Source organism: Thalassophryne amazonica, chromosome 2, assembly GCF_902500255.1.
Source record: "Thalassophryne amazonica chromosome 2, fThaAma1.1, whole genome shotgun sequence".
Lineage (NCBI taxonomy): Eukaryota > Metazoa > Chordata > Actinopteri > Batrachoidiformes > Batrachoididae > Thalassophryne > Thalassophryne amazonica.
The window spans coordinates 81,544,671-81,571,068 of record NC_047104.1 but is presented as its reverse complement, the minus strand read 5'-3'; the positions used below and the strand labels follow the sequence as shown (position 1 = coordinate 81,571,068).

General features: G+C 40.5%; 1 protein-coding gene across 2 annotated transcripts in view; it reads left to right on the top strand.

The window, feature by feature from the left end:
• The window catches only part of LOC117526402 (hexokinase-1-like), a 71,273-nt gene extending 45,302 nt beyond the window's left edge, over positions 1 to 25,971 (top strand). Inside the window, exons 19-21 of one of the 2 annotated variants that reach the window (XM_034188475.1) lie at positions 14,733 to 14,820; positions 15,438 to 15,583; positions 23,458 to 25,971. In XM_034188475.1, coding sequence (XP_034044366.1) covers positions 14,733 to 14,820; positions 15,438 to 15,583; positions 23,458 to 23,602 — 379 coding nt within the window. In that variant the 3' untranslated portion in view covers positions 23,603 to 25,971. The remainder of the gene's footprint in view (positions 1 to 14,732; positions 14,821 to 15,437; positions 15,584 to 23,457) is intronic. The other variant, XM_034188466.1, reaches the window with a different exon arrangement.
• The last annotated feature ends 427 nt before the right edge of the window (positions 25,972 to 26,398 follow it).

The following is a 26,398-nucleotide window of genomic DNA, read 5'->3' as shown; positions in this document are numbered from 1 at the left end:
AGGGATGGTCCAGGGTCACCTGATCCAGCCCTAACTATAAGCCTTAGCAAAAAGGAAAGTTTTAAGCCTAATCTTAAAAGTAGAGAGGGTATCTGTCTCCCTGATCTGAATTGGGAGCTGGTTCCACAGGAGAGGAGCCTGAAAGCTGAAGGCTCTGCCTCCCATTCTACTCTTACAAACCCTAGGAACTACGAGTAAGCCTGCAGTCTGAGAGCGAAGCGCTCTAATGGGGTAATATGGTACTACGAGGTCCCTAAGATAAGATGGGACCTGATTATTCAAAACCTTATAAGTAAGAAGAAGAATTTTAAATTCTATTCTAGAATTAACAGGAAGCCAATGAAGAGAGGCCAACACGGGTGAGATATGCTCTCTCCTGCTAGTCCCCGTCAGTACTCTAGCTGCAGCATTTTGAATTAACTGAAGGCTTTTTAGGGAACTTTTAGGACAACCTGATAATAATGAATTACAATAGTCCAGCCTAGAGGAAATAAATGCATGAATTAGTTTTTCAGCATCACTCTGAGACAAGACCTTTCTGATTTTAGAGGTATTGCGTAAATGCAAAAAGGCAGTCCTACATATTTGTTTAATATGCGCCTTGAATGACATATCCTGATCAAAAATGACTCCAAGATTTCTCACAGTATTACTAGAGGTCAGGGTAATGCCATCCAGAGTAAGGATCTGGTTAGACACCATGTTTCTAAGATTTGTGGGGCCAAGTACAATAACTTCAGTTTTATCTGAGTTTAAAAGCAGGAAATTAGAGGTCATCCATGTCTTTATGTCTGTAAGACAATCCTGCAGTTTAGCTAATTGGTGTGTGTCCTCTGGCTTCATGGATAGATAAAGCTGGGTATCATCTGCGTAACAATGAAAACTTAAGCAATACCGTCTAATAATACTGCCTAAGGGAAGCATGTATAAAGTGAATAAAATTGGTCCTAGCACAGAACCTTGTGGAACTCCATAATTAACTTTAGTCTGTGAAGAAGATTCCCCATTTACATGAACAAACTGTAATCTATTAGACAAATATGATTCAAACCACCGCAGCGCAGTGCCTTTAATACCTATGACATGCTCTAATCTCTGTAATAAAATTTTATGGTCAACAGTATCAAAAGCAGCACTGAGGTCCAACAGAACAAGCACAGAGATGAGTCCACTGTCCGAGGCCATAAGAAGATCATTTGTAACCTTCACTAATGCTGTTCTGTACTATGATGAATTCTAAAACCTGACTGAAACTCTTCAAATAGACCATTCCTCTGCAGATGATCAGTTAGCTGTTTTACAACTACCCTTTCAAGAATCTTTGAGAGAAACGGAAGGTTGGAGATTGGCCTATAATTAGCTAAGATAGCTGGGTCAAGTGATGGCTTTTTAAGTAATGGTTTAATTACTGCCACCTTTAAAAGCCTGTGGTACATAGCCAACTAACAAAGATAGATTGATCATATTTAAGATTGAAGCATTAAATAATGGTAGGGCTTCCTTGAGCAGCCTGGCAGGAATGGGGTCTAATAAACATGTTGATGGTTTGGATGAAGTAACTAATGAAAATAACTCAGACAGAACAATCGGAGAGAAAGAGTCTAACCAAATACCGGCATCACTGAGAGCAGCCAAAGATAACGATACATCTTTGGGATGGTTATGAGTAATTTTTTCTCTAATAGTCAAAATTTTGTTAGCAAAGAAAGTCATGAAGTCATTACTAGTTAAAGATAATGGAATACTCAGCTCAATAGAGCTCTGACTCTTTGTCAGCCTGGCTACAGTGCTGAAAAGAAACCTGGGGTTGTTCTTATTTTCTTCAATTAGTGATGAGTAAAAAGATGTCCTAGCTTTACGGAGGGCTTTTTTATAGAGCAACAAACTCTTTTTCCAGGCTAAGTGAAGATCTTCTAAATTAGTGAGACGCCATTTCCTCTCCAACTTACGGGTTATCTGCTTTAAGCTACGAGTTTGTGAGTTATACCACGGAGTCAGACACTTCTGATTTAAAGCTCTCTTTTTCAGAGGAGCTACAGCATCCAAAGTTGTCTTCAATGAGGATGTAAAACTACTGACGAGATACTCTAACTCCCTTACAGAGTTTAGGTAGCTACTCTGCTCTGTGTTGGTATATGACATTAGCGAACATAAAGAAGGAATCATATCCTTAAACCTAGTTACAGCGCTTTCTGAAAGACTTCTAGTGTAATGAAACTTATTCCCCACTGCAGGGTAGTCCATCAGGGTAAATGTAAATGTTATTAAAAAATGATCAGACAGAAGGGAGTTTTCAGGGAATACTGTTAAGTCTTCTATTTCCATACCATAAGTCAGAACAAGATCTAAGATATGATTAAAGTGGTGGGTGGACTCATTTACTTTTTGAGCAAAGCCAATAGAGTCTAATAATAGATTAAATGCAGTGTTGAGGCTGTCATTCTCAGCATCTGTGTGGATGTTAAAATCGCCCACTATAATTATCTTATCTGAGCTAAGCACTAAGTCAGACAAAAGGTCTGAAAATTCACAGAGAAACTCACAGTAACGACCAGGCGGACGATAGATAATAACAAATAAAACTGGTTTTTGGGACTTCCAATTTGGATGGACAAGACTAAGAGACAAGCTTTCAAATGAATTAAAGCTCTGTCTAGGTTTTTGATTAATTAATAAGCTGGAATGGAAGATTGCTGCTAATCCTCCGCCCCGGCCCGTGCTACGAGCATTCTGACAGTTAGTGTGACTCGGGGGTGTTGACTCATTTAAACTAACATATTCATCCTGCTGTAACGAGGTTTCTGTTAGGCAGAATAAATCAATACGTTGATCAATTGTTATATCATTTACCAACAGGGACTTAGAAGAGAGAGACCTAATGTTTAATAGACCACATTTAACTGTTTTAGGCTGTGGTGCAATTGAAGGTGCTATATTATTTTTTCTTTTTGAATTTTTATGCTTAAATAGATTTTTGCTGGTTATTGGTGGTCTGGGAGCAGGCACCGTCTCTACGGGGATGGGGTAATGAGGGGATGGCAGGGGGAGAGAAGCTGCAGAGAGGTGTATAAGACCACAGCTGTTGGGTATTTTCTCCTCCAAACATTTTTAAAACCTTTAACAAGACAAACAGAGTCAAGAAACACCAGTGAGACAGAAAGTCAAATATTACGCGCGGAGTGCGGCCAGGCTGTACACCAAGGCTACACTAAAGTCTGGCCTGCTTTTCCGCTCTTTTTATTAAGAGACGCCCTCATCACATAAACAAGAAACTTGTCCTAAGGGTGGGGGTAATGACGCAAGACAAGTTTCTTCCCATAACATAAACGCATACGTCAATAAGTGCAGCTGTAAGGAAGAACACTTCAGGTCAGCACATCTCGTTCGTCTGTTGCAGGTATCAGCTGTTCTGCATCTGCCTGAAGTGTCCTGTCTTCCACACTCCTTCACACTAAACACCACATCACAAACGTCAAAACAAAATTGAATTCTCAGGATTGCATTAAGACAGGTGCAAAACAGCACATCTCCGTTCTCATGAGAAAGAAGACAAATGTACAAACGTTTAACAGTGATAACATATATACAAAATCTTTAACATTCCCCTCCTGTTTATCGCCTGTTAAAACATACAGTAGGCATCACTCAGCTTAGCACTTCTTTTTGAGATTTTCACTAAGAGGTTCATCATGGTATGTTTTCTCTAGGCTCACACCCCAGAGGTGATGTCATCATTGTCACCATCATCGGTGTCTGGGTCATCATACTTCCATTGGTCTGGGTACAGGTCAGGAGAGCCATCGTCCTCCTTGTCGTCATCTGTCCCCAGAAGTGGATATGATGCTGGACCCCCTCCTGGTCCTGGACTTATTGCTGTGGTTATCATTCTATTTACAAGGCCTCGGAGACATGGAATACAACAACATCCACACAATGTTAGAATTGCAGCAAATACTGCTATAGACACTAATAGTGAAGAAATCAAAGACCTCCATTTTCCCATCCCTTCCAGCCACCAATCCCAGCCTTCGGTGTTTACTCCACTGTGCTCTTTCATCTTCCTGTTCAACGTCCTCAGCCCGTCAATGGCTTGAGTGAGACTGCCGTCTGCAGCTGTGTTGTTGGGAATGAATGTGCAGCATTGTTCTCCGAACATGGCACAAACACCTCCTTTCTCTGCCAACAACATATCCAGAGCAATGCGATTCTGGAAGGCCATAAGGGACGTGGCTTCTAACTGTGAATGGACAGCCTTAAATCCTTCCTCAGTCCAATTTCCTAATTTCTGTACATTGTAGTGGATGTAGTTTATTCTGTCCACGTTTTTATTAATTGAGCACCACCAACAGATGGAAGATTCGAATCCAGCTGCTATTTGATTAACCAGTTTATACTCGTCAGGCACTCCCCTGGGGACTCCTATTGCGTCAATATATGTTGGATTTCCCACTCCTTTCCAATCTCTTTTCACTCTATGTCTGGCTACGCCTTTCTGCCAATCTTCAGGAATAAGAGAGGCTGCATATGTCGTAACGTCTTCAGGGGTCATGGGTATGGCTTCAACTGGTAACAATAATGATATTAATGCACAATAACCTGACACATTTCGTGGCAGTCTGTCAAAGATTCTGTTATCCCCACACCACCACCATACGTCACTCCTCCCGACAGGTTTGAATGTGGGAGTACTATGGACCACATTCTTACACCAGGCGGTGTGGTTTAAGCTACCCAAAGTCTTACTTGTCCCTGTCAAGTGTACACATGTATGGTTAGCATGCCCAACTTTGCTTGAGAATAAAGGTTTAATCTTAGTCAATTTGGTCACTGGATAGATCTTGTCCCACTTAGAACATTTGTTGTTTGCCGCAATGTATGTCTGTGTCATAGCAGTCAGTAGACAGTCTTTGGGTAATGCTGCCGGTATTACCTGTAATATAGGTCTGGGTCCCATACATACAACACAGTCCTTCTTTGCTGCTAGTCCTGCTTGTTCTGCCATTAAAAGCCAATTGTTATTTTGTCCACTAATTCCAGTAGTTACTAGGAACCAGTCATCTGCCTTCATGTCTTTTGTGCCTTGTACAGACACCCCCTTTGCTTGTATGGACACCCCCTTTGCTTGTATGGACACCCCCTTTGACGTACTTAATTCGGTCAATATTGGTTGCTGTACTCTATCTGTTTCACAGAGGAAGAAATGGAAATACGGATCTTTTCCTTGTTTGTATACCCAAAGGAGGAACAACCAACAGTCTCCCTCTATATCAGGTGGGAATATGGTTCCTTTTTCTGTGGTATTCACCACTATAGACAGCTTATCATCTGTTTGATACATTTTGAGACTTTGACTCTGGTACTTAGCCCACTCGGTTTGTGCCCATCTTGGTGTCCATCTACTCCATTCATCGGCTACCAACGTTTCCCATCTCCTATCTTGTTGATCGTTGGTCATATACCATGAGAAACTATTTCCGTAATTAGTCCCTCTGTCACCATCCGGCATTCCATGGGTAAGAGCACTATATGGTACAGAGATGATCACAGAAGTATTTCTAGGAATGCAGGCCTGTACACCAAATCGGTATGCATTATTCCCATCACAGCTATGTACTGTGGCATTAATTATCGGACTGGGGTCTTTGTTACTTCTTTTTGGTCTCTGCAATCTGCGGATGTGATCCTTATTATCATGTCCCGTGCTCATGGCTTTTAATAATACTCCCAATTCAAAAAAGAAAAGTAGCATAACAAGGACTGTCCGTGGGGTCCAGAAACCCCCGTTCTTTTTATTTTTTCTTTCGCCATATCTGCACACTACAGCACACCTATGTTCAGAACAGTGGCTTCTTAATGTCTTCTGCTAGCTTTCGTGTCTAACCTGGATCTCAACACCAAGCTCACACACTATTACTAGTCTTGTCCTACTGTTCTTACTGTTTGTCTGTGTCTGCAGAAATGACTTTCTTACAGTGAGTTAAATGAATCCATGTACTTCTTTCCCCAATTTTCAAAGCTGTGGGTGTTGTGAGTAGTACTTGATAGGGCCCTTCCCATTTAGGTGAATGCCAGTGTTTTCTCTTGATGCTTCTTATCAACACCCAGTCTCCAGGTACCACTTTAGGGTCCTCCTGTGGAGAAATGGGATCATCAGTGTTTGGAACTCTCCCTCGTTGTCCTTCTAACATTTTTCTCATGTAATCCGCCAAATTGGCTTCCTCAGGTACATCCCAAATTTGTCCATAATATGGCAATCGATATTTTCTGCCAAACAATGTTTCATACGGTGTCAACCCCATGGTACTAGTTATGTTTATATACATTTTTACCAAATCTACACAATGTGTCCATGGTCTGCCTGTTTCCTCCATTGTCTTTCTAAGTCTGTTTTTTACTGTTCCATTCATCCTTTCCACTAATCCGGCACTTTGTGGATGATAAGAACAATGATTTTTGAGATTAACCTGTAGTGCTTCTCCTACGTATTGCACTATTGCATTAACAAAATGCGCTCCATTATCTGAATAGACTGTTTCTGGTATTCCAAATCGTGGGATGATGTCTTTGCATAATGCTTTAGCCACTGTAAGTGAATCTGCATGTTTTGTAGGGAACAATTCTACCCATTTTGAGAAGGCATCAATTATGACTAAACAAAATTCCTTCCCTTCATGTTTACTCAGCTGTATATAATCCATATGAATCACTTGAAAGGGATATTGTGGTGTTGGAAATTTACCTCTTTGGGGTCTCAAATTGCCTTGTGAGTTGTGTTTTGCACATATCATGCATGCTCTACAATGCTGTTTTGCATATGCTTCGAACCCATAAAGACAAAAAATAGATTGCAATTGCGATATCATACCCCCTGATGAGAAATGCGTCACGCCATGGCTCATAATAGCTGCCCATTTAAACATATTTTTTGGCAATATGGGTTTCTTTTGTGGTCATACGCACAAGCCATTCGCATACGTAGCTCCTTTAGCTATCCACATTTGTTTCTCTCTGTCAGTTGCCTGCTGTTGCATGTCAGCAAGCAGTGTATGACCTAAATGCAACTCTGGGGTAGTTTCCTGTACAACAAAAATAGAAGGAGCTGCTGCTGCCTCTTTTGCTGCTCTGTCAGCAAAATCATTTCCTTTTGAAACACTGTCAGAGCCATTGGTGTGAGCCGCACATTTGCATATAGCAATTTGTTGAGGCAACTTCACAGCTTGCAGTAGGGCAGTTAGGAGAGTGGCATGAGTCACTGGCTTTCCAGACGACGTCACCATTCCACGCTCCTCCCACAGTTTTGCAAACACATGCACTGTGCTAAAAGCGTACTGGCTGTCTGTATAAATTGTTACAGCCGTACCTTCAAACAGATAGCAAGCTGCAGTTAAAGCAACTAATTCAGCTGCTTGTGCTGAAAATGACGATGGCAATGAAGCAGAATCTAATACTTCTGAATTTGTGACGACAGCATATCCAGATTGCGTTTGTCCATAAGCATTTTTGGTGGAAGAACCATCCACATACACGATTGTACTGTTTGGGATGGGTGTGTCCCGGAGGTCTGGGCGTGCTTTTGTACAAACTGTTGCTACATCAAGACAATTGTGCGGCTCACCATCCTCAGGTAAAGGTATCAATGTGGAGGGATTCAATGTTGTACATCGCTCTATCGTAAGGTGTGGCTGTGATAATAGCAAGGACATGCACGAAAGATGTCTTGCTGGGGACAAAAGGCTCATGTTTGTCTGCAACAAAAGTGCAGAGACTGCATGTGGAACTTTCAATGTCAACTGATGGAATAGAACAACATTACTGCTACTTTGAACAGCCATAGAGGCCGCAACAACAGCCTGTACGCATGGTGGTAAAGCACTTGCTACTGCATCCAATTTAGATGAGTAGTAGGCAACTGGCCTCAATTTTGAGCCATACACTTGAACCAAAACACTACCACCTTGTCTATTTTGCCATGGCTTTTTGGGGCGTTTGCACTGCTTCTGCTGTCTTAAGTTGCCCTGCTGGTACACTAACAGTTGGCTATCTGCCGGTGGAACGAAATTGGCTAAACATGCTGACATGACTTGAGAATAAATAGTTGGGCTCTCTGCGTAACCCTGCGGTAATCTGGTGAATGTATATCGTTGTCCTTTAAAGGTAAAAGCAAACCAGAATTGACTATCTGGATGCACTGGCACAGAGAAAAATGCATTACTTATGTCAATTACTGAGAAACTATTAGAATTTGGTCTCAGCGAATTTAACAAGGTATGTGGATCTGGGACACATGGTGCTCTTTTAATCACAGCAGCATTTACTGCCTGCAGATCTTGAATCATTCTCCACCCCACTGAGGGCGGAGCCTTTTTCACAGGAAATATGGGTGTGTTACATGGTGAATCTGGACATGGCACTATTACTCCTGCTGTTAATAAATCCTCTATTACTGGCCTGATTCCGTCAATTGCATCAGGTTTCAATGGATACTGTCTTACACATGGTCTGTATTCTGTTTTTGGCCTTATAACTACAGGTTGTGCATTTTTAATCAGTCCTACGTCTGAAGGACCTGTTGTCCACAATCCTGACGGTACTGAAGAGAGAAGAGCATCCTCTTCAGGACTCAACTGAAACACTCAGGATTGTGAAGTGGACGCATCAATGTGTGTTCCAGCTGTCAGCACCAATGAGACATTAACTGGCACTTTATACAACTTGGTTGATGGACTGAACTCCGTTCGTGGGCCAACTCTACTCCAATCAGAGGCTGACAAAGCTGTTATGACTGTCAGTCCCAATTCTTGCCATTCTGTCAAATATGGCTTACAAAGTGACATATGTAATGGCATACCTGTGAATTTCAATTTTGATACATCTTCAGTGGCGCCTGTTACTGTTATGACGGCTATTGAGTTGCCATCATGAATCAAATCGGTCATTGTCAGTTTCACAGGTGAAACATTTTTCAATTTAGTTTCATAGTCACCATCCGGACCTGGAGGATCTTTATGCCACATTGTGACATGCAGGTCAGGTGGTGACATCTGTTGTTCAGGATTTTTTAGTAGGGCTGTCGCTTGCAAGACGACATCTTTACCCCATCCTGCAGCATCTTCTTCTGAGATGTCAAATGTATAGTAATAGTGGAATGTAGGGTCAGCGCTTTCTTCTCTTACCATGTTAACGCCTCCTGTGCGTTCAACAACTAATTTCCCTTGTTCCACAATTATGGACAAGCCCAATGCAGTCAATCCGTCTCGTCCTAGGAGGTTAACTGGACATTGTGGCATGCTCAACACTGACATAGTACACGTCAGGCCAAATGGATCTGTCAACGTTATGGGTTTGGTGATAGGGACGTCTGATGTTTGTCCATTTGCAGAGCGAACCCTAAAGAGTTCGTTGCTTAATTGATGGACAGGTATGTTGTCATTACATGTGGTTCTACATGCTCCTGTATCACAAAGGAATGTCACTGGTCGTCCATTTACCAACAAAGTCACTTCTGGTTTTGGTACCGGATTTCCCAGCAAGGCACACAGATCCATACATACAGATTCAGACTGCCTATCTGATATGGAATCATGGATTATGGATTCTAGTCATTGTGGATACTGTGGCTGCGGAGGATTATTCCGTTGTGGAATTCTCCCTGCTGCTCCCTCAGTAGGTGGATTTGGACAATTTCTATACATATGTCCCTCTCTTCCACAGTTCCAACAAATCAGGGGACCACGTGGTGGCCCTCCCTGCTGTTGTGGTTGCCATGGTCCTTGACGTTGTGGCTGTCCACCTTGTCTATTTTGCCATGGCTTTTTGGGGCGTTTGCACTGCTTCTGCTGTCTTAAGTTGCGCTGCTGGTAATATATTTCATCATCTCCATGTGCTACATACACTCCTTTGTCGCTGTTTCTTGTCTTTTTCTGTTTTAAGACTTCTTCTGCATGACAGCAGTGTGTATGTGTGTCTTCCAATGTGCCTGTAGGCAATCCAATCCAATGTTTCTGTATCCAAGCTTTTATATCCTTATTGGAATGTTGGATCAGAGCGTTTTTCAATTGTTGTTCATACACAGGTGTTTCTGGCAATATGCCACTATGGACCCTAAACACATTCTCAAATCTGCACCTAAACTCTGTCCATGGCTCTCCTTCTTTCTGAGTTGTCCTGGTAATTTCAGTATAATTTATCTTTGGTCCTAACACTCCTTTTGCACGTGTAATCATAGCTTCCCTTCTTGTTTTCAAGACTAGATCATCATGTGTCAGTGGTACGCCTTGTTGATCTGCAGGATTCCAGTCTCCGCGTACCTGACTCCATTTAGGGCCACATGCTTTCATCCACACCTGTTGGACTTCAGGTCCATTAAGGTGGTAAGATGTTCTAATGTTTTCTATATCCTGCATAAATCCCTCAATATCGACATGTGGCGATGGTATCATGTCGACTGCTGCTTTGATATCATCAGCATTCCATGTCCGATAAACGAGCATGGTTGGTAGCTGTCCTGCTGTTCCTGCACGAGGATTTGGTACTTCTATCATAGGATAGGCACCTCCCTGATCACTATGTTCCACCATGGGAGGGGCTGTAGGCACTTTCGCTTGACTGCGTGTTTGTGGTTTTTCTGGTTTTTCTCTTTTTACCTTAGGTTTTACTGCCAAATCATACTGTGGTGGCGGTACATCGTCATCCTCTGGTAGAGGAGATAAAGGTCTCTTTGTCACCGACGATCCAGCCGGCGGTGATTGTTGAGGCTGTTCTGGCTCTCTGTGCTGAATTATCACATCTTCTTCTGCCTTACCTACAGCTTTCTTTTTCCTCGCTTTCTCTAATCGTCGCTTCTCTGCTCCTTTCTGTCTGTTCTCTGCTTCCTCCTCCCAAAATGCCACTAAATCTGCCCCTACTTTCTGCATCTTTTCCTCATCACCTTTATGTTCCCGTTCTAACTCCTTCTTCAGCTTTTGTATGCTGATCAGGTTCAGTCGTCCGTCAAAGTCATGTTTATTTATCCAGGTCTCCAATTTCTTTGTTGCTTTTGGATTTTTTGCCTCCATAAATTTCCAGTCGTCAGTTGATAAATTTTCCTTATTTTTAGACGTCTTACCCCCCATTTTTATTATATTTTTTTATCCCTTGTTATAATTTGGACTTCAGACGGGGGCACACCTAGGGTGTTCTAAATCTGAAGTTTTCACACTTTCTTTGGACGTGACAGTTAATTTGCCGTCGTGTGGTTGATTCCTTTCACCTCCCCGTAGGAAGCGGAATCACTTGCCTGCTGCTTCCACACGCACGGTTGTCACTAACGTTGTCCAAAGTATTACACTTTCACACAGTTATTTACACTTGCGCAAAACACTATTTACACATAGAAACACTCCTAATAATCGTACGCGTATTCTTATGTCAGGGGAGCTCGCCCTCCCGTGAAATTTAACTAATGTCCTGCCTTAGGGGACTCCGCCGTCCCTGCCAAATTTAACTGCCTTTTTACAGTGCACATATTTCTACCCGGGATTTCCTGTACGTATTAAAACAGAGGAGTCCGTATCCTCCTTCCGGAATTTAACTACTTGCGTCCCTCGCAACCGTAGAGGAGTCCGCACCCTCCTTACAGAGTTTAACTGCTTTGCATTAACAGGCGATTCTGTATCATCGCTTGCGGAATTTAACTGTTTATGTGATCTGATCACCACTCACAGTACTGTTTACAAAGAAATTTTACTCACTGACTCGACTTCCTGTCTGTCTTCTTCGGGAAAATCTCGTCAACCAGACGATGCCAACGGTGGTCGACAATTGCAGACACGATCAATCGATCGATCAGACCTTGGCCAAGGATTTACGTCTGGACTTGACGACCTCCGCCGGACACCTCCGGTGTTGTTGAGATCCCGGACGAGCCCCCAGTCAATGTTGGGTATTTTCTCCTCCAAACATTTTTAAAACCTTTAACAAGACAAACAGAGTCAAGAAACACCAGTGAGACAGAAAGTCAAATATTACGCGCGGAGTGCGGCCAGGCTGTACACCAAGGCTACACTAAAGTCTGGCCTGCTTTTCCGCTCTTTTTATTAAGAGACGCCCTCATCACATAAACAAGAAACTTGTCCTAAGGGTGGGGGTAATGACGCAAGACAAGTTTCTTCCCATAACATAAACGCATACGTCAATAAGTGCAGCTGTAAGGAAGAACACTTCAGGTCAGCACATCTCGTTCGTCTGTTGCAGGTATCAGCTGTTCTGCATCTGCCTGAAGTGTCCTGTCTTCCACACTCCTTCACACTAAACACCACATCACAAACGTCAAAACAAAATTGAATTCTCAGGATTGCATTAAGACAGGTGCAAAACAGCACATCTCCGTTCTCATGAGAAAGAAGACAAAGCTAAACAAGGTTGAATAACACGTACGTTCTTAGGGTGAAGTGCAAAACAGCACAACACCGTTCTCATGAGAAAGAAGACAAATGTACAAACGTTTAACAGTGATAACATATATACAAAATCTTTAACAACAGCTCTGCCTCCTGGTCCCAACGCTGGACAGTCACAGTTTGGAGGATCCAAGAAAATTGGCCAGATTTCTAGAGATGAGAGCTGCTCCATCCAAAGTGGGATGGATGCCGTCTCTCCTAACAAGACCAGGTTTTCCCCAGAAGCTTTGCCAATTATCTATGAAGCCCACCTCATTTTTTGGACACCACTCAGACAGCCAGCAATTCAAGGAGAACATGCGGCTAAACATGTCACTCCCGGTCTGATTGGGGAGGGGCCCAGAGACAACAACAGAGTCTGACATTGTTTTTGCAAAGTTACACACCGATTTAATGTTAATTTTAGTGACCTCTGATTGGCGTAACCGAGTGTCATTACTGCCGACGTGAATTACAATCTTACCAAATTTACGCTTAGCCTTAGCCAGCAATTTCAAATGTCCTTCGATGTCGCCTGCTCTGGCCCCCGGAAGACAATTGACAATGGTTGCTGGTGTCGCTAACTTCACATTTCTCAAAACAGAGTCGCCAATAACCAGAGTTTGATCCTCGGCGAGTGTATCGTCGAGTGGGGAAAAACGGTTAGAGATGTGAACGGGTTGGCGGTGTACACGGGGCTTCTGTTTAGGGCTACGCTTCCTCCTCACAGTCACTCAGTCAGCCTGCTTTCCCGACTGCCCGGGATCTGCCAGGGGGGAACTAACGGCGGCTAAGCTACCTTGGTCCGCACCGACTACAGGGGCCTGGCTAGCTGTAGAATTTTCCACGGTGCGGAGCCGAGTCTCCAATTCGCCCAGCCTGGCCTCCAAAGCTACGAATAAGCTGCACTTATTACAAGTACCGTTACTGCTAAAGGAGGCCGAGGAATAACTAAACATTTCACACCCAGAGCAGAAAAGTACGGGAGAGACAGGAGAAGCCGCCATGCTAAATCGGCTAAGAGCTAGTAGCTACGCAACCTAGCGGATTCCTAAAAACACACAAAGTGAATAATGTGTAAATAATTTAGAGGTAATTCAGCAGAAGGAGTGTCTTAATTAAGGCACCAGACAGGCCATGAAGCAGCACAGGTAACGCACGGCAACAGCGAACGCACGACAACGGTGCTAAAATAAAATAAAAATCGACTAAACACGCTGTGGAGCAGCACAGGTAACGCACGACAACAATGCCAAAAAAAAATAAAAACGAAAGCGTTAGCAAGCTAGTTAGCTTGCCAACGCTGATGAAAGTTAGCTGATAAAAGTGCTCCGTCGCGATGTTTCGACCGTTAGAGGTCTTCCTTAGGCGTTGGAGCACAGTGAAAAAGTAAAAAAAAGTAAAAAAGTCTTGAAAAAGACTTAGTTCAAAGTCCAAAGCAGCAGGTAGCAGTCTCTGTGTAAACAGTCCCAACAGAGAGCCAAAATTCTGATGCAACGTCTTCCTCCTTCCTCCGCCTAGGAGATCAATAATATTACAATTATATTATATTATTTCTTGTATTTCTTGCTCTTGTATACCTTGTAAATGTTAGAATGGCCTAAGCAGTGGGTCACCTCTTTGAGTCTGGTCTGTTTGAGGTTTTTTCCTCAATATCATCTGAGGGAAGTTTTGAAGTGCGAAATGTATTCAAATCAATAAAATGACAAGGGTGCCAAAATTTATGCATCTGCCTAATTTTGTTTAAATAATTATTGCACACTTTCTGTAAATACTAGAAACTTAATTTTCACTTCTCAAATATCACTGTGTTTGTCGGCTATATGATATATTTAAGTGAAATTTCTGATGCAGGCCACCAATGATTTATAAAGGAAAATCATGGAAATCATCAGGGGTGCCCAAACCTTTGCATACAACTGTATATATAAATTTGAGAAAAAAAAAAATCAAATTGTCATTATGGGGTGCTGTGAGTAGAATTTTGAGGGGGGAAAAAATATATTTCATCCATTTTGAAATAAAGCTGTAAGATAACAAAATGTGGAAAAAGTGAAGCACTGTGAATACTTTCCAGGTGTATGGTATTACCCGTTTATCTGGATTTTAATTAGTTTGTGGCTAAATGAACAAACATTTTGTGTTGTGACTATTTTTTTTTTTCTGTTTTGTGACTTTTGTGACTGTACTATTAAATGATTTTACATATGTCTTTACATATGCACTTTAAATAATTAATATTATGAGTAATATTTGTGTAATTGGTCAGTCTTATTTTCTGCTCTGCTGATGTTTTGTCTTTGGGTTTTTCTTCAGTGACAGATTGGCTTTGCTGCAGGTCAGATCCATCTTGCAACACTTAGGCCTGGACAGCACCTGTGATGACAGTATTATTGTCAAAGAGGTAATGTGGAACTACACATGCAATTCTTGTGCACGATAATTATTTTTAAGATACTAATTTCAATAGACTTAATGTAACTGTCAGAAACTAAAGTGCTACCATGGTAACTGACAAAATTCACCCCATAATCAGATCTCTACAGTCTGAGGCACAGGAACAGGTTTTAGGTTTGAATTACTCAGAGAGCCCAAGGCTCAGTTTGCACAAGTTAAATATCTTTCATGGAAATCTCCATAAATGCTGGTTTTCATCAATTAACACCAAAGAAATGGCCCTCGCTGCATGTGATCACTTAGATGAGACAGCTGAGCATTTTGTGCAGTTACGACACACAAACTCTTAACCCGTATTGCAGTTCAGCTTTTGTTTCAACAAAACAACCAGAGAATCGGTGGAGATTGTGTAAGATCTGGAGAACCACAGTATGTTTTTTTTTTTTTTGTCATGTTTCTCTGATGAAAACACCCAGATTGTGACATTAGATCAGTTCTGAGTGTTAAGTTGTATTTAGTTTCCAAGGTTGTGGAATTGTGGAGGTGATATACTATCTGTTTCTTCAAACTGTGGCTGGAACAGTCAGCAAGCTGTTGCATTCATAAGTGTTTGTGGTTGAGCAGGTCTGTGGGGTGGTGTCACGTCGTGCAGCTCAGCTGTGTGGAGCAGGAATGGCTGCTGTGGTTGATAAGATCAGAGAGAATCGTGGACTGGACCATCTGAATATCACCGTCGGGGTGGACGGGACACTGTACAAACTGCATCCACAGTGAGTTTAAGTCATCCATAATCTCTCAGTCAACATTAACTGTCCACTGAGCGCTTACGAAAGCTCAGTGATATCAGTGCTTCTTTGGTCAATTGATGACAACTTTTATCTTAATAGCAGAAAACGTCATCGGTTAGAATGTGTAATGCAAAAGAGAAATAAATAATAAAAGCAGTGATGATGATAGTCAGAATGAATTGCTGGAAAAAGACTAAATACTGGCCATGGGTGGTGGTGTTTTTTCCGGGAAAACACTGTAATTCTGCTAACGGTGTTGGCGTTTTTAGCAGCGTAGTTTGAAGATGTGCAGTTGAGTTAATCCATGATAACTGATTTAAGCGGGTCATAATTTTTAATGGCCACATTAAAACAAAACCATTATGAGAACCACCGCGCAGCCCCCAAAAGTAAGGTTTAATAAACACCTGAACTGAAGTAAGCTTGTTCTGGCTTAATTTTTCTCTGTCTCTCTCTCATTGGACAGGACACTTTATATAGGGAACATGGCTAGACACCTACGTCTTTTCACAGGAAATTAGTTTTGTATGGTCAAACTGAAAAAAGAAGTGTTATGTAGCTTGAGGAAATAACAAGTGACATCTGCGTTGTTCACCACTAAGAACAAATTTGATATTTAGTCACAGCCCAGTGACTTCATGATTGCAACCCAAAAACCTTGGTGTTTTCTCTTCTATATGACAGCTCTGGTTGAGTAGCATTAATCAGCCACAACACCTGAGACACAAGACTGAAGTGGAAGAAAAACACCACTGCAACTGATGTGCTAACAAAATCCGTTCTTGCTTCTGCTGGTTAACATTGTGTATACACTCTAAAAGTAATGTACCACCACTATACTAAGCCCATAATATAATATAATATATATATAATTGATAAACTCAAATTTCTTTGTTAATGTAGAACAAAAGTCAAGTTGTAATAAGTTAAAGAATCCAACTGCTGGATTTTTCAGATTGTAAATTGCATATTTTCTTGCACAAAATGCCCCTTGAAGAGGAAGTCGCACCGGACTACAAGTTGAGCTCTTTAATTAGGGATTTTTCTTGTATTGTTGTGTATTTTTTATTACTAGCATTTATACTTTTATTTTTGGGGTTTATTTTGTTTAGTGCTTTGATTCTTGGGAAAGTTTTATATAAATAGCCATTATAACTACTATTATTAAAAACAAACTTGTGAAAAGTCACAGGGCCTCACAAACTAGCAAAAAAAAAAAAAAGCGACTTATGCTCCAGAAAACACAGTATATAAATTTGGACAAACTACTTAAAATAAAATTCTTCATCCAATGGTATGAATGGTTTGTGAACTCTCAAGCTACTAAAGTCTTAATATTGAAATGACATCAAATTAAAAAAAAATTCTGTGGCTTCGATTGGAGAAATTGTGCAGAATGCTAGTTTTGTATTTTGCGTCAACACTCCCATACAGCAGGTAAAATAAGTGTTGAACATGTCACCATTTTTGCTAGTAAATATATTTCTAAAAGTGCTATAGGGAACCGCAGTCTCGTTTGAACCCCTGTGTGATATTGTAAGATTTGACCACTTCCAGGGACAGTCTACAACCAGAAACAGTTTTGTTTCCGGCTGCAATCACAGAAGCAGTCACAAAAAGGGCAGGTTTTTTTGGTTCCCAGTGGAGAAGGGAAGACGAGGCAAATCGGAGAGGTTTCGATAGGTTTTAGCCTACATACCTTGACAGAGTAGCTGGGGTCTCTCATCTGTACAACCGCCTCAACATTTTGAGCTCCGGGTCATAAACAAACCGCAACACATGTCCGCTTTCCTCCACATCATCGCATTGTCTTTACATTTTCACTTTGCTGTTTAATTTGCCCAAAAATGCCACGTTTCTGATAGGGACACCAGATGTCAGTAGCAACCAAAGTAATCCACACATAAAAAGAGATCAAATCATAGATGTACATAAGTTAAGTTCTGTGTAAATATGTGAAACGACATAGAGAAAAGTATTGAGCACCTGAAGAAAGGGAAGTGCAAAAACACATGGAAAACCAAGATAAGAGCAGAAATCTATAAGTAATGAGAAATTAATCCTGCCACTTTCCAGTGCAAATTAATATCAGCTGGTGCAGCTCCAGCTGATGGCCTATAAAAAGGTGTCTCATTACCAAGGTGTCACACACGAAACTTCTTGTGATGGGAAAAACAAAGGGCTCTCTCAAGATCTTCACAACCTTATTGTTGCAAAACATACTGATGGCATTGGTTACAGAAGTATTTCTAAACTTCCAAATGTTCCAGTGAGCATTGTGGGGCGATAACCAAACCATAACCAAACTACTCATTTCTGGGTGCTTCCGTGAATAACAATGTCACCTCTATAGGCTTATCTAAATGAAAGGAACTAACAAAGGAGTTGTTAATTGAAACAATGTAAATTATAAAGCTGACAAGAACACCAATTGTGGCAAAAGATGTTGCTTGTTCCCAGCTGTCTGACTTTTGTTTCAAGTGTAAACAACACAGAAAAGTCATAAAAGGAAAATATATGGGCAGTCAAGGACGGGATCAATGTGTCAAAAAAAAAAAAACAGGAGTGAATGGTTTGATGACACAGTTGGAAGAAATCAACAGAATGAAATGGGACTTACATATGAATGAATGAGTTTTATTCAGCACGCACATAAACAAAATACCAACATAAAAATCTCTTACTAACATAACAAATAAAAAAAAAAAGAAGAAAAAAGAAAATACAACAATAACTCAAACGATTTCCCAATTGAGTGCGGCCGAAAGAGCATGGGCTGAAGCAAAAGCTTATAAATGCCCACCCCGTACACTCAAAACAAGGTAACAATCACAAAATCACAAAAAGAGCTGAAGTAACATGTGAATTTCTCCTTTGTGAGATCAATAAAGTTTATCTTTATCTTTAAAATAACGTAACAGAACAGGACAATTGCACCACAGTGCTCACTGGAACATTTGGAAGTTTAGAAATACTTCTGTAACCAATGCCATCAGTATGTTTTGCAACATTGTTTTTATAAAGCCTTTTAACACCTACCAATGTACCACATAATTGAATACTATCAGAACAATTATTCCAAATTCTAACACCTCTTACAGACACACAATGACTTTTAACAGTAGTTCGAATCTTTCTTCTTTCAAATATCAGTGTCCCTCGCAAATGATAACTGGACTCCCTCATTTTAAACAACTCCTGAATGTGTAGAGGCAAAAGATTATTTTTAACTTTGTACATGATCTGTATGGTAAAATAATCCACCAAATCTTGAAATTTCAAAATACCCAGACAAGCAAACAATTGGATTGTTGGTTCGTAACATGGTTTTTTTGCTTATAACTCTTATAGCTTTCTTTTGTAACAGAAAAACTACATTTGTTTTTCTTTTATACGTGTTTCCCCAAACCTCAATACAATAGGTCATATATGAGACAAGTAATGAATGATACAACAAGACCAACAAATGTTGGGGGAGAAAATAATGTGCTTTGTACAAAATTGAAATAACTTTTGAAATTTTAGATTTGACATAATTTATGTGAGTTTTCCAACTTAATTTATCATCAATAAAAATGCCAAGACATTTAGTTTCAGATACAATTTCAGTTACAACATTGTCCAATGATAAGTTTCTATTTATCTATAGATAGTTATATTTATCAATAGACTTAGACTGCTGGGGGGTTCCCATGATGCACTGAGTGTTTCTTTCTCTTTTTGCTCTGTATGCACCACTCTGCATTTAATCATTAGTGATTGATCCCTGCTCCCCTCCACAGCATCTTTTTCCTGGTTCTCTCCCTCAGCCCCAACCAGTCCCAGCAGAAGACTGCCCCTCCCTGAGCCTGATTCTGCTGGAGGTTTCTTCCTGTTAAAAGGGAGTTTTTCCTTCCCACTGTCGCCAAGTGCTTGCTCACAGGGGGTCGTTTTGACCGTTGGGGTTTTACATAATTATTGTATGGCCTTGCCTTACAATATAAAGCGCCTTGGGGCAACTGTTTGTTGTGATTTGGCACTATATAAAAAAAATTGATTGATTGATTGATATGGAGTTATGGGATAAAAACAGCAAGAATGGTGACAAAGGTCAGTGTCGGTTTGTACAGGGGTCAAAAGTTAAAGTTGCTCCAATTTTAGTAAAAAGTGATGCAAATTACTAGTTGAGTTAGCACGGTTTTAAAAAGGAATAGTTTGGACCAGGTATCATCCTTACTTATCACGTTACGGGGTAACATATGTCACATGTCATAGAATCCAATAGACGTAGACTTTGTTTGACCTTTACTTTGGAGACCAAGCATTCAGCACTGTCAAAACGAAACTGTTTGTTGTGATTTGGCGCTATATAAATAAAATTGATTTGATTTAAATTCCTGGGCTTATTTCCAAATATAATACAGTTAGTCTTACCAAAATGAAGTGACAATTTATTAAAATCAAACCAATATTTAAAATTTTAATAATTCCTTCTCCATCCTTTCCAAACGTTGTCCCATATTGTCCCCACGACCGAACACAGTCGTGTCATCGGCAAACAAAATATAACGCACAGACTCTGATACCAAACTTATATCATTAACATACAACAAAAACGGCAACGGCCCAAGGTCTGACCCTTGGGGCACCCCACATGTGATCCTCAATAATTCTGAATATGTCCTCCAAAATGAACACAGTGATACCTATTTGATAAATAACTAGCTAACCAATCAAGAGCTAATCCTCTGATGCCGTACTTCTGTAATTTGTCCAATAATAAAAAATGATCAAATGCTTTCTGTAAATCAACCCCTACAGTGTATTGCTTCATCTCTATTGCATTTGTAACTTGTTCAACAAAATCAGTTATAGCCAGAGAAGTGGTGTGACTTTTTCTAAAACCATACTGCTGTTCACTAAGTATATGATGTTTGGATATAAAATCATTTCAGCCTCTTTACAAATATTTTTTCCAGAATTTTAGAAGGGAAGGGAATTTCGCAGTCATTAGTGACAAATTGCAAATATAAGTTAAAGGTTTAATAATACAATGAATAATATTTTTGATCAAAAACATACTAAAGTTATCACAGTCAGTTGATTTTTTTTTTCCCCCTTTAATTTATAAACAATGTTGATAATTTCATTTTCATCTACTTCTCTAATGTATATTGACTCCAAAACAGTATTAATTAATTTATTGTTGTCCATAGAATGTGTTTTACAAAATATAATTGAATTTCATAACTTTTTACCCAAATTAACAAAATAATTATTGAATTGACATATACAACCCCAATTCCAGTGAAGTTGGGACGTTGTGTAAAATGTAAATTAAAACAAAATACAATGATTTGCAAATCCTCTTCAACCTATATTCAACTGAATACACCGTAAAGACAAGATATTTAATGTTTAAACTGATAAACTTTATTGTTTTTGTGCAAATATTTGCTCATTTTGAAATGGATGCCTGCAACACGTTTCAAAAAAGTTGGGACAGTGGTATGTTTACCACTGTGTTACATCACCTTTCTTTCTAACAACACACAATAAGCATTTGGGAACTGAGGACACTAATTGTTGAAGCTTTGTAGGTGGCATTCTCCTTCATTCTTGCTTGATGTACGATTTCAGTTGTTCAACAGTCCAGGGTCTCCGTTGTCATATTTTGCGCTTCATAATACGCCACGCATTTTCAATGGGCATCAGGTCTGGACTGCAGACAGGCCAGTCTAGTACCTACACTCTTTTACTACAAAGCCACGCTGTTGTAACACGTGCAGAATGTGGCTTGGCATTGTCTTGCTGAAATAAGCAGGGATGTCCCTGAAAAAGACGTTGCTTGGCAGCATGTGTTGCTCCAAAACCTGGATGTACCTTTCAGCATTGATGGTGCCATCACAGATGTGTAAGTTGCCTATGCCATGGGCACTAACACACCCCCATACCATCACAGATGCTGGCTTTTGAACTTTGTGCTGGTAACAGTCTGGATGGTCTTTTTCCTCTTTTGTCTGGAGGACACGACATCCATGATTTCCAAAAACAATATGAAATGTGGACTCATCAGACCACAACACACTTTGCCACTTTGTGTCTGTCCATTTCAAATGAGGGCGGGCCCAGAGAAGGCGGCAGTGTTTCTGGATGTTGTTGGTGTATGGCTTTCGATTTGCATAGTAGAGTTTTAACTTGCACTTGTAGATGTAGCGATAAACTGTGTTAACTGACAATGGTTTTCTGAAGTGTTCCTGAGCCCATGCGGTAAGATCCTTTACACAATGATGTCGGTTTTTAATGCAGTGCCGCCTGAGGGATTGAAGGTCACGGGCATTTAGTGTTGGTTTTCAGCCTTGCTGCTTACATGTGGAAAGTTCTCCAGATTCTCTGAATCTTCTGATTATATTATGGACTGTAGATGATGGAATCCCTAAATTCCCTGCAATTGAAAGTTGAGAAATATTGTTCTTAAACTGTTGGACTATTTTTTTTTCCACGCAGTTGTTCACAAAGTGGTGATCCTTGCCCCATCTTTGCTTGTGAATGGCTGAGCCTTTTGGGGATGCTCCTTTTATACCCAATCATGACACTCACCTGTTTCCAATTCACCTGTTCACCTGTGGAATGTTCCAAGCAGGTGTTCTTTGAGCATTCATCAACTTTCCCAGTCTTTTGTTGCCTCGACCCAGCTTTTTTGAAATGTGTTAACAGGCATCCATTTCAAAATGAGCAGATATTTGCACAAAAACAATAGTCTATCGGAACATTAAATATCTTGTCTTTGTGATGTATTCAATTGAATATAGGTTGAAGAGGATTTGCAAATCATTGTATTCTGTTTTTATTTACATTTCATACAATGTCCCAACTTCATTGGAAGTGGGGTTGTAGAAAAGCCAACTGAAAACCAGAGAGGTTACAGTTAGGTACAGAGAAGCAGTCATGAGCTGTGAATGATTGGATGCAAGTAATATTTAGTGGTAAATCAAACACATATCTGCATTGGCCAAGGAGACAAAACTGAAAGTTGTCTACTATCATTCTAATATAAAATGTAGTAGTACTAGCAGTAGTCAGACATTTACATGCAGTAATCACGGACACGAATGAGTTAAAGAAAATTGTAATTATCATTTTACCCTGTAGGTGTACTTTTGACCCCATGCTGATGTCAGAAAACACATAAAAACACACATTTTCTTTAATTCCCTTGTGCGGAAAGCTTTAGCGTGTCTTGTAACTTGTCAAGGCTTCATAACTTATGATTAGTGACTGACTACAGCTGGTAGCTTTTCTATGCCAACATTTGACAGCATTGGATTGACCAACACACACAGTAGAAATGGGAAAGTCCATGGAACTCCATGCAGAGCTGAGAATGTGAATCAAAAATTTACCCAAACCAGCAATGTCTCTTTGAACCATTTCTGAACAGCTGTATATTCCAAATTCATCTGTCTAGACTTTTATATTCAAGTACAATTCATTGAGACGTGGAGCTATTTTTTCCCAGGTAGCCCAAAGGGACACACTTACTCAATTTTTCACATTTTGTGGTGCAGCCAGGAGACTGAAGAAAAAAAGAGGCGTCTCTGACTGCTCCCCTATACACCATCTACTGCTTGCTAGTGTAGGCTAACAAGTTTGAGAACCTTCATTTTTGTGAAATTGAGGATCAGACATTTCTTATCACAAAAAAGGGAAGGGATCCCTGTCACCAAAGAAGTGAAAATATGAAGTAAAATTGTATCGTACTGGTGATGGTTGTATGCAATCTGCAACCTCACCACTAGATGATGCCAAATCTTGCGCACTGTCACATTAAATGTAACTGCCCTACTTAACATGAAATCCTTTCTCTTTTTGTCTAGTTTCTCCCTGATCATGCACCAGACGGTCAAAGAGCTGGCGCCTAAGTGCACAGTCAACTTTCTGTTGTCAGAGGACGGCAGCGGGAAAGGAGCCGCTCTCATCACAGCTGTGGGCTGCCGACTGCGGCAGGAGCTGGAACAATAAATATTACTTATCTGTGGCCCTCTGTTAACTCTCCCCTCTCCCCCTCTTGTCTTCCACCCATTCTGCCCCATTGTCCTCTTTCATTGTGTAAATCTCAGCAGCCAATGTGTCCCGCACCACAAACTCATGTTCGTGACACAGATGGAGGAGATTGGTGTCATTGTTGATTTACGTAACGCAGTCAGGCCCTCTTTTGTAGCCAGAATGTGTTTCATTAATCACTTTAACAATAACCTTTCCCTTCGAAATGGATTATTTGTCATGATAAAACTGCTCTGACAATGTTGGGAAGCATAGAAAAGCTCACACGTGAACCCACGTGCTCATCCTGCGCTGCTGTGAGCTATTTACCTTCATCATTTGGAGGATCCCTCATATGCCTGTCATCTGTTACAGTACGCTTCAGCTGCAGAAAAAACAAACGAACTCTGAACTTTCCAGCGTTAGTTAGGTGCAGGGATGTAAAACATTATTTCAGACCAAAGTCACCAAAGTGTGGAAGTCTGCTGCTGACTGTGACTGTCACTAAGAGAAAACGGGATATGAGGTAATGTGAAACTGTCGTGAGATGAAAGGGAATATTTTTGTTCGAAATTCTTAAAATATCACCAAGAAAAAAAATACACTGTTAAACGATAAAATTTTGCTATTTATTTTACTTTTGTAAGGGAAATGGAAGCCATGTTCTTGTCAAATGTGTGGCCGTGGCTACGTTTATCACAGCAGTTCCTGTTCCACTCCGCTATAAAATATGTCCAAAGCATGCTTATAATTTACTGAGGAGAAATGGTGGTATTGGTACTGATCACTGTTGTAAACAAATCTTTTGCACATATTGTAAGATGGGCCATTGTCTGAAAGGGGTCATATTGTGGATTTTTTTTAAACCTATATCTGCATTTTACAGACAAATTTAGATGAAAGGTTTCATGTCATACATCCTGAAAGTGCCACTTTTTTGCTGCATGTTGAACCTTGAAGTAAAATTTCAGCTCTGAAAGGGTAATATTTATATTTTTCTGACACATTGCCCACATGTTTTGTGAGTGAGTTGGAATGTTCAGTAGTAGTGATGGCCAAATGAAGCCTCATGAAGCATTTCTCTTTATTTTTAGGGGGTTAGACTTGATGGTTGTATCTTTAATAAAAAAAAAAGAAAAAAAAAGCTCAAAACAAACTGAATTTCAGTGTAATTTGAACCCTCTTACTAAAGTAAAAAGTAAAAGTATTGGGTTCAGAAAAAAGAAGTGTCCTCATGACCATCACTAGTGTTCAGATATTCTGCTCTTTCTGTTTCCTCCACCTTTGTAGGGAGGACGTTACATCAACACTGTATATTTGGCTTCTGACGGGTTGAATTAACCATAGTTGGTGTTAGCATCTGCAGCCTAGTGTTAGCACATGCTATCATGCTGACCACGATTGACACTAACTTAACATATCTGGCCATTCCCTGCTTTAATGTTTCTCCCTGCGCTTCCCAGAATGCACTGTGGCGCCAGCAGAGTTCCAGCATTTCAAAGCCATGTAAACAATGACTAGCAAGGATGTGGATGCCGTCGATTCAGCGTGTTCATGAGCAATTATGATGACACCTTCTCCCAAGTTGAGAAGGTTAGCTAGAGGAGGTGTAGCACCTGTGATGAACTTCTGCTCTGCCCCCATGTTGTCCATACTTCACAAGGTGTGTTTACATTGTGCCCTAAACTGGAACTCTGCTGAAACTGACCTCTCGCATAAGTCACAGACTGTGAGGCGGCATGAGATTCACAACTGCGAAACAGTGAAAGCAAACTTTAGTTTGCAGTTATAGCATCAGTTGCAGTTAACATGAGTGCCAGTGCTGACACTAATCAGTAACTGTTGGCTCATTAGTCATGGCTGACTGTGGTTGGTCATCTTTGTTACGGCTCATCAGTACTTAAATGCACCAGTTGACAGCTTTTGGTGGTGTGCTCCACATTTTGGTCATTCCTGGAGAAGTTAACAAAGACAGGCATATAATGAGGTCATTTCTTGTCAAAAATATTTAGAACATATCTCGTTTTAAGACACGTGACTTGGTGAAAGAGCGCATAATATGACCCCTTTTAAGACGTGCTGGCTGCATCGGTGTTTTAAAGAAAATGTCAGCTGAAGTATTTGGAAACATCAACAAAATAAGGATGTGGTGCTAACATAGACACAAGTGGAACAACTTGATTCTGTGAGAACAAGAAAGCTTCTCTCTATACTCCCCCTGTGTACTCCAGATACTTCTTAAAGCTGCTGAAGAAATTCAGTCAAGTGAACTAATGTATTACTCATTCAAGAAGCACATTTGATGAAAAGTCACTTCTTTCCCATCTTTAATAAAATAAATTAACCATGTTTATGAAGACTTTTGTTTGAAAAACTGACGGATTTGTAGTGCGTTTCTTTAAAGCTTGGAGCACGTAAACCTCACCTAAATACCCCGATGCCTGAAGGCTTGTCACTTGACAGCCTTGAACTTGTATTTTTTTGTTGGCGCCACCTACATGTTACTTGAGCATGTCCTATTTATCGCCAGTGTTGCCGACCGAATGGTCCTCCCTAAAAATCGGTCCGCTTTTTGCGTCTGCGCATGCGTCATTAGCTGCGGTTCCCAGATTAAAACCTCGTTTCTGCTTAAAACTGCACTACAGTCATCTATCTCAGTGACAGATATCTGAAGCTTTTGTACAACAGTCATGTCCACATAAATTCAGCATTTTTTTCATCATAAAAGGCAGCGGAAGCGATCAGAGCGCTGTGGCTAGACGAGCTGCTAGCAGA